Consider the following 17,623-nt stretch of genomic DNA (forward strand, 5'->3'; position numbering starts at 1 on the left):
AATTGATTTTATTGATGTATTATACTAAGTTAAATTAGTGTTCATTCAGTATTGTTGTAATTGTCATTATTACAAATAAAATACAACAATCGGCCGATTAATCGGTATCTGCTTTTTTGGTCCTCCGATAATCGGTATCGGCATTGAAAAACCATAATCGGTCGACCTCTAGTGGTGACAGCATCATTCTGTGGGAATGTCTTTCAGTTACAGGGAGTCTCGTTATGATCAAGGGAAATAATAACTGGGCAAAGTACAGAGAGATCCTTGATGAAAATCTACTCCAGAGCACTCAGGACCTCAGGCTTGGGCGAAAGTTCACCTTCCAACAGGACAACGACCCTAAGCACACAGCCAAGACAATGTAGGAGTTGCTTGAGGACAAGTCTCTGAATGTCCTTGAGTGGCACCGCCAGAGCCCGGACTTGAACCTGATCTAACATATCTGGAGAGACCTGAAAATAGCTGTGCAGAGATGCTCCCTATCCAACATGACAGAGCTTGAGAGGATCTGCAGAGAAGAATGTCTGAAACTCCCCAAATACAGCTGTGCCAAGCTTGTATCCTGCCTGGTTGGCCCTTTCCTCGGGTATCGTCGGACGGGGCCACAGTGTCTCCCGACCCCTCCTGTCTCAGCCTCCAGTATTTATGCTGCAATAGTTTGTGTCGGGGGGTAGGTACAGTATATTATATCTGGAGTATTTATCCTGTCTTATCTGGTATCCTGTGTGAATTTAAGTATGCTCCCTCCACTTCTCTCTCCCTCCTCTTCCGGAGGACCTGAGCCCTGGGACTATGCCTCTGTCTATGACTCCTTGCTGTCCCCAGTCCACCCTGTCGTGCTGCTGCTCCAGTTTCAACTGTTCTGCCTGCGGCTATGGATCCCTGACCTGTTCACCGGACGTGCTACCTTGTCCCAGACCTGCTGTTTTCGATTCTCTCACTCTACCGCACCTGCTGTCTCTAACTCTGAAATCTCGGCTTTGAAAAGCCAACTGACCTGTTGCACACTCTACAACCACTGTGATTATTATTATTATTTGACCCTGCTGGTCATTTATGAACGTTTGAACATCTTGGCCATGTACTGTTATAATCTCATCCCGGCACAGCCAGAAGAGGACTGGCCACCCCTCAGAGCCTGGTTCCTCTCTAGGTTTCTTCCTAGGGTCCTGCCTTTCTAGGAAATTGTTCCGAGCCACCGTGCTTCTACATTTGCATTGCTTGCTGTTTGGGGTTTTAGACTGAGTTTCTGTAAAGCACTTTGTGACATCGCCTGATGTAAAAAGGGCTTGATAAAAACATTTGATTGATTGTAGCGTCATACCCAAGAAGACTCAAGGCTGTAATCGCTGCACTCAAGGTGCTTCAACAAAGTACTCAGTAAAGGTTCTGAATACTTACGTAAAGGTGATATTTAAGTTGTTTTTTTATATACATTTGCTAAAATTTGTAATAACCTGATTTTGTTTTATCATTATGGGGTATTGTGTGTAGTAGATTGATGAGGAAAAAACTATTCAATAAATTTTAGAATAAGGCTGTAACGTAACAAAATGTAGAAAACTACTTTCCCAAATGCACTGTATCTCAAGCAGGACCACCATACCTTTCTCGACATGCTGCTGCTGTCTCTGTGGTAACCCTCTTTCAGATGCAATAATAATATGTATGTCTGTAATGTGTAATCATTACTTTCTTCCTCTGTCTCTCCCCCCCAGACCCATTATTTTGGCCTGTGGTTCCAGGGGAAAGCCCAGCCCCAGTCCCAGCGCTGGGTTGAGCTGGAGAAGCCTCTGAAGAAACAGCTGGATAAGTTTGGCAACGAGCCACTGCTCTTCTTCGGGGTCATGTTCTACGTCCCCAATGTTTCACGCCTTGAGCAGGAGGTCACCAGGTAACACTATGTACTACAGCCTAAACCCTACATCCTACACACTAAACCCTTCACCCCAACGTTTCCTGCCTGAGCAGGTGACCAGGTAACGCTGCAACCGAAAACCATTCTTGCCTTAGCATCTACTGGTAGATATCATAACTTGGAACGTCTTTCCTAACGCTGTCGTTCTTTGCTCCATGCATCAACCAGCTGTTCGAGATCTGTGCGCTCTCTCTGCCTCACAGATTATCTCGGCTATACTGTATGTGTGCTGTGCGCGTGTGATAAATAATCGACATAACGAACAGCTTTGGAATCAATCAGTTTTTTTAAATCAATGATATAGCCTAGATTAAAAAAATAGCATTATTACAATATTTTTTTAGCTGGTACAAATGGGCCACTGACGGGGATGATTGACTGGCCCGGATATCGAGCCTTGACACACACAGACAGGGGCATTCCCATGCCATCCCATGGCATTCCCATGCCGTTTATTTTTGGTCAATTGCGCATTACCGTTTGAATAAAATTGTGAACCAAAAACTAACGTGACCAGGTCATTCTTTCACTGGCGTCCTTGAGACCAGTTAAAAATGTGTGTCGCACTGCCAAGTCAAACGGTCGCAAATGTGGCTGTTTTGGTCACAATATCGAACTCTGGGTCACCAGATGACACTACAGCCTGAACCCTACACACTAAACCCTACACCCTCAACCAAACAGTCTCCCATGGCTCCATACCATACCCATCCACTGTCCCTGGCCTGTACCTTTTTGTATGTGCTCAATGTGTCACACCCTATACCTTAATGCCTTACACTCTACCTCTATCCTCTATCATGGCCCAATACCATACGGATTATATGTCCCTGTTCCAAGGCCTCACATGCCTCATGACAGGCCACAGGACAGTACCATACCACACCCTCTATTATATGGTGTTGTATCACACCCTAGACACGGGTTAAGTAGTGTTATTGTGTTTCCTCTATAACCCCGGCTTGTTGTTGAGCCTGCTTCAGAGGACTGACTGTTAGTTTGGAGTGGCAGGGCAGGCAGTGGGTATCATAACAATGTCTAGACAGACAGAGAGAGAATGCTTATTAAAACAGGCCTCAGATCCTAGTTATAGGAACACATACTGACACACACACCACACATTCCTCCCTCTGTTTACTACGAGACATGAAACCGCAATCTAATTTGTCTAGCGTATTGTCTGCTGCAGTAGCAAGTGGTTTGCTCCCTATTTGAGAGAGAAATGTTTTCTCTGTGAGTGGTTTCATTGAATCTTATGCTACAGAGGCATAGCAGAAGATCAACCATTTCACTAAAGGCCTTAGAATCCGCCTGGGGGCATTATGAAATGACATTCGATGTGTGTGGCTCTGGATGAGCAGATTGAGCTTGTCTAGATTTAGGTACAGTACAGTAGCTGCCTGGCTCTTTGAAGAGTTGGACTGGAATCTAGACCAAATTCCTGTATATGTAAAAAGCTGCATGGCTTTTTAAAGATGTTCTGTTGAGCTCGCTAAAGCCAGGCCTGGAGGTTAACTGGCAGGGGGCAGACAGACTTGTGATGTCGGTGAAATGTGTCCCTCTGATGTTGCCGTAGTGGGCTTGACCTCTGTGTAGAATTTCTCGGGGTCAGATACAGATGGGTCTATATCACCACAGGCCATTTTCAACATACCATCAAAACATCAAGAGGTGTGTGTAGGGAAGGTAGGGAGGGGGGATTGTGTGTGTGTGTGTGTGTGTGTGTGTGTGTGTGTGTGTGTGTGTGTGTGTGTGTGTGTGTGTGTGTGTGTGTGTGTGTGTGTGTGTGTGTGTGTGTGAATCTTGTCCAAAGCAACTTCAGCTAAGAAAAACAGTGTCAGACAGTGGTGGAAGTGGACACCAGCGCTTGAGTGAGATTGAGGGGTTTGTGTGTGTGTGAGAGAGAGGTGGGGTTTGTTGATTATCTATTTCACTTGCTTTGGCAATGTAAACATGTTTCCCATGCCAATAAATATAATTGAATTGAATGGAAAGAGAGAGAAAGAGACGGAGAAGGAGTGTTTGTGTGTGTGAACGACCTGAGAGACAAGGCAAGAAGGGACTTCTATGCCATCAAAAGGAACATCAAATTTGACATACCAATTAGGATCTGGCAAAAAAATACTTGAATAAGTTATAAAACCCATTTCCCTTTATGCTTATGATGTCTAGGGTCCGCTCACCAACCAAGAATTCACAAAATGGGACAAACACCAAATTGAGACTCTGCATGCAAAATTCTGCAAAAATATCCTCAGTGTACAACATAAAACACCAAATAAACCTACAGCCCCAGTACAGCAACACAATTAGACCCAACCAAATAATGAGAAAACAGAGAGTACCAGTGGCAGAATACCTGACCACTGTGACTGAGCCAAAATTAAGGAAATATTTTTACTATGTACAGACTCAGTGAGCATAGCCTTGCTATTGATAAAGGCAGCTGAAGGCAGACCTGGTTCTCAAGAGACGACGGGCTATGTGCACACTGCCCACAAAATGAGGTGGAAACTGAGCTGCACTTCCTAACCTCCTACCAAATGTATGACCATATAAGAGAGACATATTTCCCTCAGATTACACAAACACACAAAGAATTTTAAAACAAATCCAATTTCGCTGAACTCCCATATCTATTGGGTGAAATACCACAGTGTGCAATCACAGCAGCAAGATTTGTGACCTGTTGCCACAAGAAAAAGGGCAACCAGTGAAGAACAAACACCACTGTAAATACAACCTATATTTATGTTTATTTATTTTCCCTTTTGTACTTGAACTATTTGCACATCATTACAAAACTGTACAGTGGCCTGCGAAAGTATTCACTCCCCGTGGCATTTTTCCTATTTTGTTGCTTTAAAACCTGGAATTAAAATATATTTTTGGGGGGTTGGATTTACACAACATGCCTACCACTTTAAAGATGCAAAATATTCTTTATTGTAAAACAAACAAGAAATAAGACAAAAAAACTAACAACTTCAGTGTGCATAACTATTCACCCCCCCAAAGTCAATACTTTGTAGAGACACCTTTTGCAGCAATTACAGCTGCAAGTCTCTTGGGGTATGTCTCTATAAGCTTGGCACATCTTGCCACTGGGATTTTAGCCCATTCTTCAAGACAAAACTGCTCCAGCTCCTTCAAGTTGGATGGGTTCCACTGGTGTACAGCAATCTTTGAGTCATACCACTGATTCTCAATTGGATTGAGGTCTGGGCTTTGACTAGGCCATTCCAAAAGATTTAAATGTTTCCCCTTAAACCACTCGAGTGTTGATTTAACAGTATGCTTAGGGTCATTGTCCTGCTGGAAGGTGAACCTCTGTCCCAGTCTCAAATCTCTGGAAGACTGAATCAGGTTTCCCTCAAGGATTTCCCTGTATTTAGCGTGATCCATCATTTGTTCAATTCTGACCAGTTTCCCAGTCCCTGCCGATGAAAAACATCCCCACAGTGAATGAAGCATGGTGGTGGCAGCATCATGCTGTGGGAAACTGGCCAGCATCCCAGAGTCGCCTCTTCACTGTTGACGTTGAGACTGGTGTTTTGCGGGTACTATTTAATGAGACTGCCAGTTGAGGACTTTCTCAAACTAGACACTCTAATGTACTTGTCCTCTTGCTCAGATGTGCACCGGAGCCTCCCACTCCTCTTTCTATTCTGGTTTGTGCTGTTCTTTGAAGGGAGTAGTACACAGCGTTGTACAAGATCTTCAGTTTCTTGTCAATTTCTCGCATGGAATAGCCTTCATTTCTCAGAACAAGAATAGACGATTGAGTTTCGGAAGAAAGGTCTTTGTTTCTCGTCATTTTGAGCCTGTAATCGAACCCACAAATGCTGATGCTTCAGATACTCAACTAGTATAAAGAAGGCCAGTTGTATTGATTCTTTAATCAGAACAACAGTTGTCAGCTGTGCTAACATATTTGCAAAAGGGTTTTCTAATGATCAGTTGACTTTTAAAATTATAAACTTGGATTAGCTAACACAAAATGCAATTGGAACACAGGAGTGATGGTTGCTGATAATGGGCCTCTGTACGCCTATATAGATATTCCATAAAAAATCTGCCGTTTCCAGCTACAATAGTCATTTACAACATTAACAATGTCTACACTGTATTTCTGATCAATTTTATGTTATATTAATGGACCACAAAATTGCTTTTCTTTCAAAAACAAGGACATTTCTAAGTGACGCCAAACTTTTGAACGGTAGTGTATATAAGTCACAAGGACTTATACAGGATACTACCCGCTACATCAAAACCTTCACTCCAAAACAAAATTCCAAACTGTATAGCAAACCAAAACCTGCAGAAGAAACATAGCAGAAACCTGGAAATACCATCTAACCCAAAACTAAGTGAGTAATATTCAGTCTGAGGCTACTTCTGAAGCCAAAAATGAAAAGACAATAATCTCTAGATATTTTGTTATATATAATGACTTGATGCTAATTGTAGGCTACTAAGCTACAAAGCTTGCTAGGACAGCACAGACGTCCCGGCTGCAACTTCAATTTGCTCTGAGGTGTGAAGTGAGAGGTGTGAAACCCTTGAACCCAACAAAGGCAGCAGAGCATCACAGCCTCCCCCACCCAAAGGCCGAGGCCTCTGGTGCCCTCTGCTCCATACCTTCCTCCCTTGCAGAGGTCATCACAGTACATAAAAAAGAACACTGCATGGAATAAGTGTAAAAAGAAGCTCCTCAAGGACAATTCAGAGACACTATTTGCTGATTGTTAGAAAGAGGGGAAAATATGCAGCTTGGCACAGTGCTAAAAGAGCACACTACACCTCTGTCAAGAGAGAGGTGTTAGGTTCTGAAAAGCTCAGTCACACAAGTACATCTGTATACCTTCCAACTAGGCAGTCATCTCCTTGCATGTCTAAGATAGACACTCCTTCTCTGTTGTTAGGTTCATCTTACTGGTATTGTCATGGCCCTGCCTAAGTATAGGACCCTCATGGGTTTAGAAATGTGTGTGTGTGTGTGTGTGCGTGGCCCCCCTCCGAGCAGTGTCTTCTCTCTTTAACTGTTGACCTTATCTCGAGTTGAGTTCCACATCCAACATGGTCCTAGATCCTCAGCAACTGACCTGCCTTATCAGGAACTGAAACTAGACTGTTGCTCTTTGCCTCCTTCCAAATATTCCATTTGAACAGAATATTGACTTTCTACACTTCCCCTTGTCTTACTCAGTAACTTTCCATACAGTGTTCCTATTCACCCTTCATTGACTCCAACATATACATTTCTTATACATGTAAAGTACTCAATAAATTCTGAACATGAATAAGTATATTTTAAGCTATAATCCAACAGATGCTACAGATTTCCATGGTGGAAACTCAGAATACTAGACATTGAGAACCATGAAACTGAAACTGAAACTGATAAATAACTGTGGGAATCCAGTAAATTCTAATAAATTATTTATATGAACGGCATGACATGAAATGTAACCGCTAAATGATATGTGATGTCTAAATCTGGCTTCTCTACAGCCTTCCCTCTGCTTTCTGTGTGATCAATCATCAACGCTCAGAGTTTGGACAGACAGCCCATCTCAGTGTGGAATGCAGTTCACAATGCATGTAGACATATCATCTCATCATGGGAACTTTTTGTCTTGTAACAGGTAGACCTACATTTGCTGCAGCACAGCCTATGCTACATTAATATAATGACTGACTTTCCATCTAATTTACACATATCCATCTGGCTTTCCATCTAATTTACACATATCCATCTGTCTTTCCATCTAATTTACACATCTCCATCTGGCTTTTGGGGGTAACCTTATTTTTTAATTGTAAAGATGAACTAACGTGACCAGGTCACTTTTGTAAAAATAACGTCTTTTTAAATTGAAGCTGCAGAGTTTTAAAACAGCCTATCACTCTAATGTCTTGCTTTAAATCCAACCGCCCAGTTTAAATGAGTGCATACGTGAGCACTCTCTCATTCTCTCTCTCCATCAATTCCATTCAAATTGCATCCAAAATAGAATTACAAAATAGATTACAAAAACACCCATCAATGGAGGAGAGGGTCCTCCATCACACCACCGTTCTTCACCGGATTGGGTCCGCCATGGATCAGATGATGGAGAGGATGGACCGATGGGAGACGGCCCCCTCCACCAGCACCACCTACCCCTGCTTCAGCGTACGGCTCCGGGGCCCTTGCGTCTGGCTCTCCCCAGGGAGTATGATGGGACGGTGGCTGGGTGTCAGGGGTTTCTCCTCCAACTGGAAATATACCTAGCGTGAGCGTCCTCATCTCCTGTCTGACGGGGCGAGCCCTGAAGTGGGCAAATGCAGTGTGGAATGGCCCAGACTTGGCGAGGGATCACTACCCTGAGTTAGAACGGCTGTTCCACCTGCGACAGGAGATGAGGAGCGCGCAGGACTTTGCCCTGGAGTTCCGGGACCTTGGCCGCAGGAGCGGGGTGGAATGACAGGGCTTTGATGGACCTCTCTGCTCTCTGCACCTGATTCCTATCTACACACCTAGTCTGCTGTGACAGTTACAATGAAAATGTGTACTTGTTGGGGGTACTGGAGGACTAGGGTTGGAAATCGCTGTCATAGACTGTCCAGGTGAATTCAGGTAAAAGCTATGATCCTTATTGATGTCACTTTTTAAATCCACTTCAATCAGTGTAGATTGGGGAGTAGACAGATTAAATAAGGATTTTTAAGCCGTGAGAGAATTGGGGACGTAAACAAAATAATTAGCATAGTCGTCGCTACACAAACCGCACAAATAAAATATAAAACATTCATTGCCTTTGACCATCTTCTTTCTTGGCACTCCTAGATGTCCCATAATCACTATTGGGTCTTTTTTTCGATTAAATCGGTCCATATATAGCCTAGATATCGATCTATGAAGACTGTGTGATAAACGAAAAAAATAGCGTCTTATAACGTAACGTCATATTTTTTAATTAAAAAAGTCGAAGATAAACTTTCACAAAACACTTCGAAATACTTTTGTAATGCAACTTTAGGTATTAGTACACGTTAATAAGCGACCAAATTGATCACGAGGCGATGTATATTCTTTAGCTGTCCGTCTGGAAATAATGTCCGGGTAAATCTCAACCAAAATATCCGGTCGGAGACCGGAAGAACTGCGCTGCCTTGCGTCTGTTTGACCAAGAAACAAATAGTAGGCAAATGACAAGACTCTAGACATCGTGTGGAAGCTGTAGGTATTGCAACCTCAGCCCCATTAAATGTGGTTCACCTTTATCAATGGGTTCAAGTCGTGCATGGATATATTTTTCAATTTTCAGTGATCAGATTTTCCTGCACTTTTCGATGAAACGCACGTACTGTTATAGTCACAGCCGTGATTTAACCAGTTTTATAAACATCTGAGTGTTTTCTATCCACACATACTAATCATATGCATATACTATATTCCTGGCATGAGCAGCAGGGCGCTGAAATGTTGTGCGATTTTTAACAGAATGTTCGAAAAAGTAGGGGGTAGGAGTAACAGGTTAAGAACAAATTCTTATTTACAATGACGGCCTACCCCAGCCAAACCCTATAACGACGGTGGGCCAATAATGGTACTCCAAATCACAGCCGGTTGTGATACAGCCTGGAACCGAACCAGGGTCTGTAGTGACGCCTCTAGCACTGAGATGAAGTGCCTTAGACTGCTGCTCTGCTCGGGAGCCCCACAAGATTGAAGTGCCTTTGAACAGGGTATGGTAGTAGGTGCCAGGCGCACCGGTTTGTGTAAAGAACTGCAACGCCGCTGGGTTTTTCATGCTCAACATTCATCCAGGATGGGATCTACAGGATGTTGAAAGCATTCCACAGGGATGCTGGCACATGTTAACTCCAATGCTTCCCAAAGTTGTGTCCCGGTGTATAAAAAAATGGCCCACCACCCAAAGGACATCCAGCAAAATCGACACAACTTTGGGAAGCATTGGAGTCAACATGAGCAATACATGGTTATAACATCTGCAGAAAAGATAGAAATGCCAACAGGGATGGTGTTGCGGTCTATATTCAGAGATACATTGCAGTAAAGCTTAGAGGGGATCTCATGTTAAATACTGTTGAAGTAATACCAATGGTTGCTACAGATGCTGGTTCAATACCGTGCTGCCCTCGACTGGGAGACCCATGAGATGATTGTAGGTTTTTGGTTTCTCATCCTCTAAAAACAAAAACAAATAATTCTAAATATCAAGCTGGCTTTATTTACAAATTAGTAACAATGTCTTACCCCATGTTCAAGAATGGTCTTTTTATCACTAATTTTACCTTATTTGAAAACAAAATAATCTCCAAAATATTGTTATTTTTTAAACAAAGCGATTATTATTATTATTAATTTAGAATTATAAAAAAAATCCTGTTGGATATTCTCACAGATATACTATTAAACCTGTTATTAGCAGGACAATATATATTAGTTATATTGTACATGGCTCCCGAGTGGCGCACAATGGGATTGCCTTGCCGTTCTCCAGTTGTATCCACTGAAAGTGCGTGAGGTTCAAGGCACGAGGGCAGTGAGCACGGACGGGATGGACCACAGAGCCGCGCACAGAAGACCGACCTAGCCCATGGGGAAGGGAGGAGGAGAAAGGTGGAGGGGCATTGCTGGCAACACTTTAAGGGGCATTGCACTAATAATGGAGCTAACTAGGGAAACGTTCCCGCTGTTCTGTTCTTAGTGCCAGGCTGCATGTTCAAACTAAAACAATGTAACTAATAATGGCATCTTTATGCTTTCATTAATAAAATAATGATAAAAATACTCTTTCAAAATGACTATGTTTATTTAGTTGTGGATCCATAACACACCTACTCATTCCAGGGTTTTTCTTTATTTTTAGTATTTTCTACATTGTAGAATAATAGTGAAGACATCACAACTATGAAATAACACCCATGGAATCAGTTAAGAACAAATTCTTATTTACAAGGACAGTCTACTCCTTCCTCCCCATCGGGGAATTGAACCCTGGCCTACCGCATGCCTGCATTCTCTAGTACAGCCACTATTGAAGGCTATCAAATGCTTTTCAAAGATGCCCTCTGGTGGTCAAATTAGCACTAATTAGCATTATTGGTACTAGAGGTTCACGCTTAAATAACATGCCATAGAATTCTGCGGCACCATGCTAGCTGCGCCGCAGTACACTGCAACTTTTAAAGGACGAACCACTGTACACTATGAAATGAAGATATATTATATCAAGAATGATATTAAATGCTTTGGGGCACCTTAAATAACATTTTGGCCAAAAGGGCGAACTCAGCTCTATCATTCATTGAATCAGTTCGCTCATTCCTCACAAAACCCACTGATATTGCCAACTGTAATTTGAATTCAGTAAAATGAGTGTGGAAGAAGTGAAAAAAATTATTGTTGTCTATCAACAATGACAAGCCACCAGCGTCTGACAACTTGGATGGAAAATGACTGAGAATGATATTGGATGATATTGCCTCTCCTATTTGCCATCTCTTCAATGGTGGGGCGGCAGGGAAGCCAAGTTCAAATCCCCGAGCTGACAAGGTACAAATCTGTCATTCTGCCCCTGAACAGGCAGTTAACCCACTGTTCCTAGGCCGTCATTCAAAATAAGAATTTGTTCTTAACTGACTTGCCTAGTTAAATAAAGAGCAAATAAAAAAATCTAAGCCTACAGTAAAGTGTGTTCCCTCAGGCCTGAAGGGAAGCAAATAGCCAGCCAATCAGCCTGTTACCAACCCTTACTAAATCTTTGGGTAAAAATCTGTTTGACCAGATACAATGCTATTTTAACAACAGATTTTCAGCATGCTTATAGGGAAGGTCAATCAACATGGGCGGTGCTTACACAAATGACTGATGATTGGCTGAGAGAAATTGATAAAAAAAAGAATGGGAGCTGTTTTGTTAGACTTCAGTCTTTAGACTTTATCGATCATAGTATGCTGCTGGAAAAACCTATCTGTTATGGCTTTATACCCCCTGCTATATTGTGGATTGAGAGTTACCTGTCTAACAGAACACAGAGGATGTTCGTTAATGGTAGCCTCTCCAACATAATCCAGGTAGAATCAGGCATTCCCCAGGGCAGCCCCTTACTATTTTCAATGTTTACTTATGACATCCCACTGGCTCTGAGTAAAACCAGTGTGTCTGTACACGTCAGCTACTACAGCGAGTGAAATCACTGCAGCATTTAACAAAGAGCTGCAGTCCAGGGTTACTCCAAGCAGTTTAGTCACCTCGACTTTCTCAATTACCATATTATTCATTACAAGATTTAGTTGATGTTTAGGGTTAAGTAAATTATTTGTCCCAAATACAATGTTTTTTAGTTTTGTTATTTCTTGCTACCTATTCTGAAACTGACTGCAGCTCTTTGTTATGTGTCGCAGTGATCTCACTCGCTGTAGCAGCTGACGTAGTGCTGAGACCACTGTTATGGTCAAAACATATTGATGCAACAGTAGCTAAGCTGGGGAGAAGTCAGTCTATAATAAAGCGCAGCTCTGCTTTCTTAACAACAATATGAACAAAGCAGGTCCTGCAGGCCCTAGTTTTGTCGCACCTGGACTACTGCACAGTCATGTGGTCAGGAGCCACACAGAGGGACAGGGCAGCATGGCTGGCCCTTAAATGTACATGTAGAGCTAACATTAATCATATGCATGTCACTCTCTCATGGTTCAAAGTATAGGAGAGAAGTGTTGACATGCTGAATGTACTGAGCTGTCTGTTTAAACTACTAGCACACAGCTCAGACATCCATGCATACCCCACAAGACATGTCCCCAAGTCCAGAACAGACTGAGAGGCACACTGTACTACATAGAGCCATAGCTACATGGAACTATATTAGAGGTCGACCGATTATGGTTTTTCAACTCCGATGCCGATTATTGGAGGACCAAAAAAAAGCTGATGCCGATTAATCGATCGATTTTTATATACACTGCTCAAAAAAATAAAGGGAACACTTAAACAACACAATGTAACTCCATGTCAATCACACTTCTGTGAAATCAAACTGTCCACTTAGGAAGCAACACTGATTGACAATACATTTCACATGCTGTTGTGAAAATGGATTAGACAACAGGTGGAAATTATAGGCAATTAGCAAGACCAATAAAGGAGTGGTTTGGCATTTGCCAGAGAACACCAAGATTGGCAAATTCGCCACTGGTGCCCTGTGCTCTTCACAGATGAAAGCATGTTCACACTGAGCACGTGACAGACGTGACAGTCTGGAGGCGCCGGGGAGAACGTTCTGCTGCCAGCAACATCCTCCAGCATGACTGGTTTGGCGGGTGGGTCAATCATGGTGTGGGGTGGCATTTCTTTGGGGGGCCATGTGCTTGCCAGAGGTAGCCTGACTGCCATTAGGTACCGAGATGAGATCCTCAGACCCCTTGTGAGACCATATGCTGGTGCGGTTGGCCCTGGGTTCCTCCTAATGCAAGACAATGCTAGATCTCATGTGGCTGGAGTGTGTCAGCAGTTCCTGCAAGAGGAAGGCATTGATGCTATGGACTGCCCCGCCCGTTCCCCAGACCTGAATCCAATTGAGCACATCTGGGACATCATGTCTCGCTCCATCCATCAACGCCACGTTGCACCACAGACTGTCCAGGAGTTGGCGGATGCTTTAGTCCAGGTCTGGGAGGAGATCCCTCAGGAGACCATCCGCCAACTCATCAGGAGCATGCCCAGGCGTTGTAGGGAGGTCATATAGGTACGTGGAGGCCACACACACTACTGAGCCTAATTTTGACTTGTTTTAAGGACATTACATCAAAGTTGGATCAGCCTGTAGTGACTCCAAATCCAGACCTCCATGGGTTGATAAATTTGATTTCCATTGATAATTTTTGTGTGATTTTGTTGTCAGCACATTCAACTATGTAAAGAAAAAAGTATTTAAGAATATTTCATTCATTCAGATCTAGGATGTGTTATTTTAGTGTTCCCTTTATTTTATTGAGTAGTGTATATATAATGACAATTACAACAATACTGAATGAACAATGAACACTTATTTTAACCGAATATAATACATAAATAAAATATATTTAGTCTCAAATAAATAATGAAACTGTTATGAGTGAAGAGGTGTGGTCAGGCGCAGAGAGCAAAAGATGTGGGAAAAACAACACGCTTTAATGTCCCGGAAACATAACATGAACAAAAGTGGAAACACAAATGAACAGAAATATAAACGGACAGCGTGAAACCCAAATGCCAACAAAAATACACTCAAACAAGAAAACAGGCGAACAAGCCCGCACGAAACAGAAGCGGGCTGAACAGACTATATATAACCCTATCCTAACAACCAAACAAGAAACAAGTGCTACCAATTAGACAGAACTAAACGAACACAGAACAACGGATCGGCGATAGCTAGTAGACCGGCGACGACGACCGCCGAGCGCCACCCGAACAAGAAGGGGAGTCACCTTCGGTAATATTCGTGACAGAAACATGCTCAATTTGGTTTAAATAATGCAAAAACACAGTGTTGGAAAAGAAAGTAAAAGTGCAATATGTGCCAGGGGAAAAAAAAAACATTTAAGTTCCTTGCTCAGAACATGAGAACATATGAAAGCTTGGTGGTTCAATATTCCAAGTTAAGAGGTTTTAGATTGTAGTTTATTATAGGAATTATGACACGTTGACTATTTCTCTCTATACCATTTGTATTTTATATACCTTTGACTATTGGATGTTCTAATAGGCACTTTTGTCACGCCCTGGTCGAAGTATGTATGTTTGTCTTCATTTATTTGGTCAGGCCAGGGTGTGACATGGGTTTATTTTGTGGTGTGTTTTTGTATTGGGGTTTTAGTAGGTATTAGGATTGTAGCTGAGTAGGGTTGTCTAGGAAAGTCTATGGTTGCCTTGAGGCGGTTCTTAATCAGAGGCCGGTGATTTTCGTTGTCTCTGATTGGGAACCATATTTAGGCAGCCAAATTCTTTCAGTGTTTCGTGGGTGATTTCGTGGGTTCCTGTCTTTGTGTTTGCACCAGATAGGGCTATTTCGGTTTTCACATTTCATTATTTTGTAGTTTCTGCTTGTATAGTTTTTTTTCCTTCATTAAAATATATCATGAATCATCATCACGCTGCATTTTGGTCCGATCCTTGTTCCACCTCTTCGTCAGATGAGGAGATAGAAGAGAACCGTAACAACTTTAGTATTGCCAGCCTAATCTCAGGAGTTGATAGGCGTGAAGTCATAAACAGCGTGTGAATCAAGCATTGCTAAGAGCTGCTGGCGAACTCAGTAAAGTTTGAATGAATGCTTACGAGCCTGCTGCCGCCTACCACCGCTCAGTCAGACTGCTCTATCAAATCATAGACTTAATTATAATATAATAAATACAGAAATACAAGCCTTTAGTCACAAATATGGTTAAATCCGTAAGTGACACAGTTTCCCTAGTTAATATTGCCTGCTAACATGAATTTATTTTAACTAAATATGCAGGTTTAAAAAATATATACTTCTGTGTATTGATTTTAATAAAGGCATTGATGTTTATGGTTAGGTACATTTGTGCAACGATTGCGCTTTTTTCGCGAATGCTCTTTTGTTAAATCATCACCTGTTTGGCGAAGTAGGCTGTGATTCGATGATAAATTAACAGGCACCGCATTGATTATATGCCACGCAGGACAAGCTAGTTAACCTAGTAATATCATTATACATGTGTAGTTAACTAGTGATTATGTGAAGATTGATTGTTTTTTATAAGAAGGTTAATGCTAGCTAGCAACTTACCTTGGCTCCTTGCTGCACTCACGTAACAGGTGGTCAGCTTGCCACGCAGTTTCCTCAAGGAATGCAATGTAATCGGCCACAATCGGCGTCCAAAAATGACGATTACCGATTGTTATGAAAACTTGAAACCGGCCCTAATTAATCGGCCAAACCGGCCCCAATTAATCGGCACACACTTAATGTTTTGTGAAATATTTTGTCAAGTGTATTTTAATGTTAATTTTTTTTTATTGTAATGTATTATACTGCCTTAATTTTTGCTGGACCCCAGGAAGAGTAGCTGCTACCTTGGGAAGCATGGTGATGGCTGTATCATGTTATGGGTATGCTTGTCATCAGCAAGGACTGGGGGATATAAATATACGAAATACAGCTATAAGCACAGGCAAAATCCTAGAAGGAAAAATTGCTTTCCAACAGACACTGGGCGACCAATTCACCTTTCAGTAGGACAATAACCTAAAACACTAGCTGAAGCCTACACTGGAGTTTCTTACCAAGATGATTGAATGTTCCTGAGTGGCCTAGTTACAGTTTAGACTTAAATCGGCTTGAAAATCATCTATGGCTTGACTTGAAAATGGCTGTATGGCAATGATCAACAATCAACTTGACAGAGCTTGAAGAATTTTTTAAAGAATAATGGACAAATGTTGTACAGTCCAGGTGTGGAAAGCTGTTAGACTTACCCAGAAAGAGTCACCGCTGTAATCACTACCAAAGGTGATTCTAACATGTATTGACTCAGGGGTGTGAGTACTTGTAAAATAGAAATGTATGTATTTAATTTCCAATACAAAAACTTCTAAAAACATGTTTTCACTTTGTTATTATGTGGTATTGTGTGTAGATGGGTGAGAGAGAAAAATATATTGAATCCATTTTGAATGCAGGCTGTAACACAACAAAATGAGGACTACGTCAAGGGGTGTGAATACTTTCTGAAGGTGCTGTATTTGTATATTTTCTCTTTCATATTTCATATTTTTGCATATTGTTAAAACACTGCATATTGACATTAACATTGTGTGAGTGTTATGTTTAATGTTCATTACAGATTGTTGATTTCACTTTTGTTTATTAGTTATTCCACTTGCTTTGGCAATGTAAACATGCTTCCCATGCCAATAAAGCCTGTTGAATTGAATTGAGAGAGGGAGAGAGAGAGCGAGGCAGAGAGAGTGGGAGAAAGAGAGAGTGGGAGAAAGAGAGAGGGAGTGTGAGCCAGCTGTGAAAAGGGCATGCAGGGGTCAGGGTGTAGACAGGGCAGCAGTGTCTGCCATCTCAGATTCACACACACACACACACACACACACACACACACACACACACACACACACACACACACACACACACACACACACACACACACACACACACACACACACACACACACACACCCTACGTTCCCACCGTGAGTCTGATAGCACTGAGCTGCTGAATTTGCGGCTGCTGCTTGACTGGATGTGGGAAAGGTTGTTCATAAGTGAGAGTGTGCTGTTTGACATGGGAGTCAGGCGTATATACAGTTGAAGTCGGAAGTTTACATACACCTTAGGCAAATACATTTAAACTCAGTTCTTCACAATTCCTTTTACTACAATCCTAGTAAAAATTCCCTGTCTTAGGTCAGTTAGGGTTACCACTTTATTTTAATAATGTGGAATGTCAGAATAATAGTAGCAATAATGATTTATTTCAGCTTTTATTTCTTTCATCACATTCCCAGTGGGTCAGAAGTTTACATACACTCAATTAGTATTTGATTGGCATTGCCTTTAAATTGTTTCACTTGGGTCAAACGTTTCAGGTAGCTTTCCACAAGCTTCCCACAATAAGTTGGGTGAATTTTGGCCGATTCCTCCTGACAGAGCTGGTGTTACTGAGTCAG

General features: G+C 42.0%; 1 protein-coding gene across 2 annotated transcripts in view; it reads left to right on the forward strand.

The window, feature by feature from the left end:
* Positions 1-17,623, forward strand: part of LOC118386616 (tyrosine-protein phosphatase non-receptor type 14-like) — a 114,270-nt gene that overhangs the window by 38,330 nt on the left and 58,317 nt on the right. For both annotated transcript variants that reach the window (XM_052523838.1, XM_052523839.1), the window contains exon 3: positions 1,722-1,897. In XM_052523838.1, the coding sequence (XP_052379798.1) occupies positions 1,722-1,897 (176 nt within the window). The remainder of the gene's footprint in view (positions 1-1,721; positions 1,898-17,623) is intronic.

This window comes from Oncorhynchus keta, chromosome 8 (assembly GCF_023373465.1).
Source record: "Oncorhynchus keta strain PuntledgeMale-10-30-2019 chromosome 8, Oket_V2, whole genome shotgun sequence".
Taxonomy (NCBI): domain Eukaryota; kingdom Metazoa; phylum Chordata; class Actinopteri; order Salmoniformes; family Salmonidae; genus Oncorhynchus; species Oncorhynchus keta.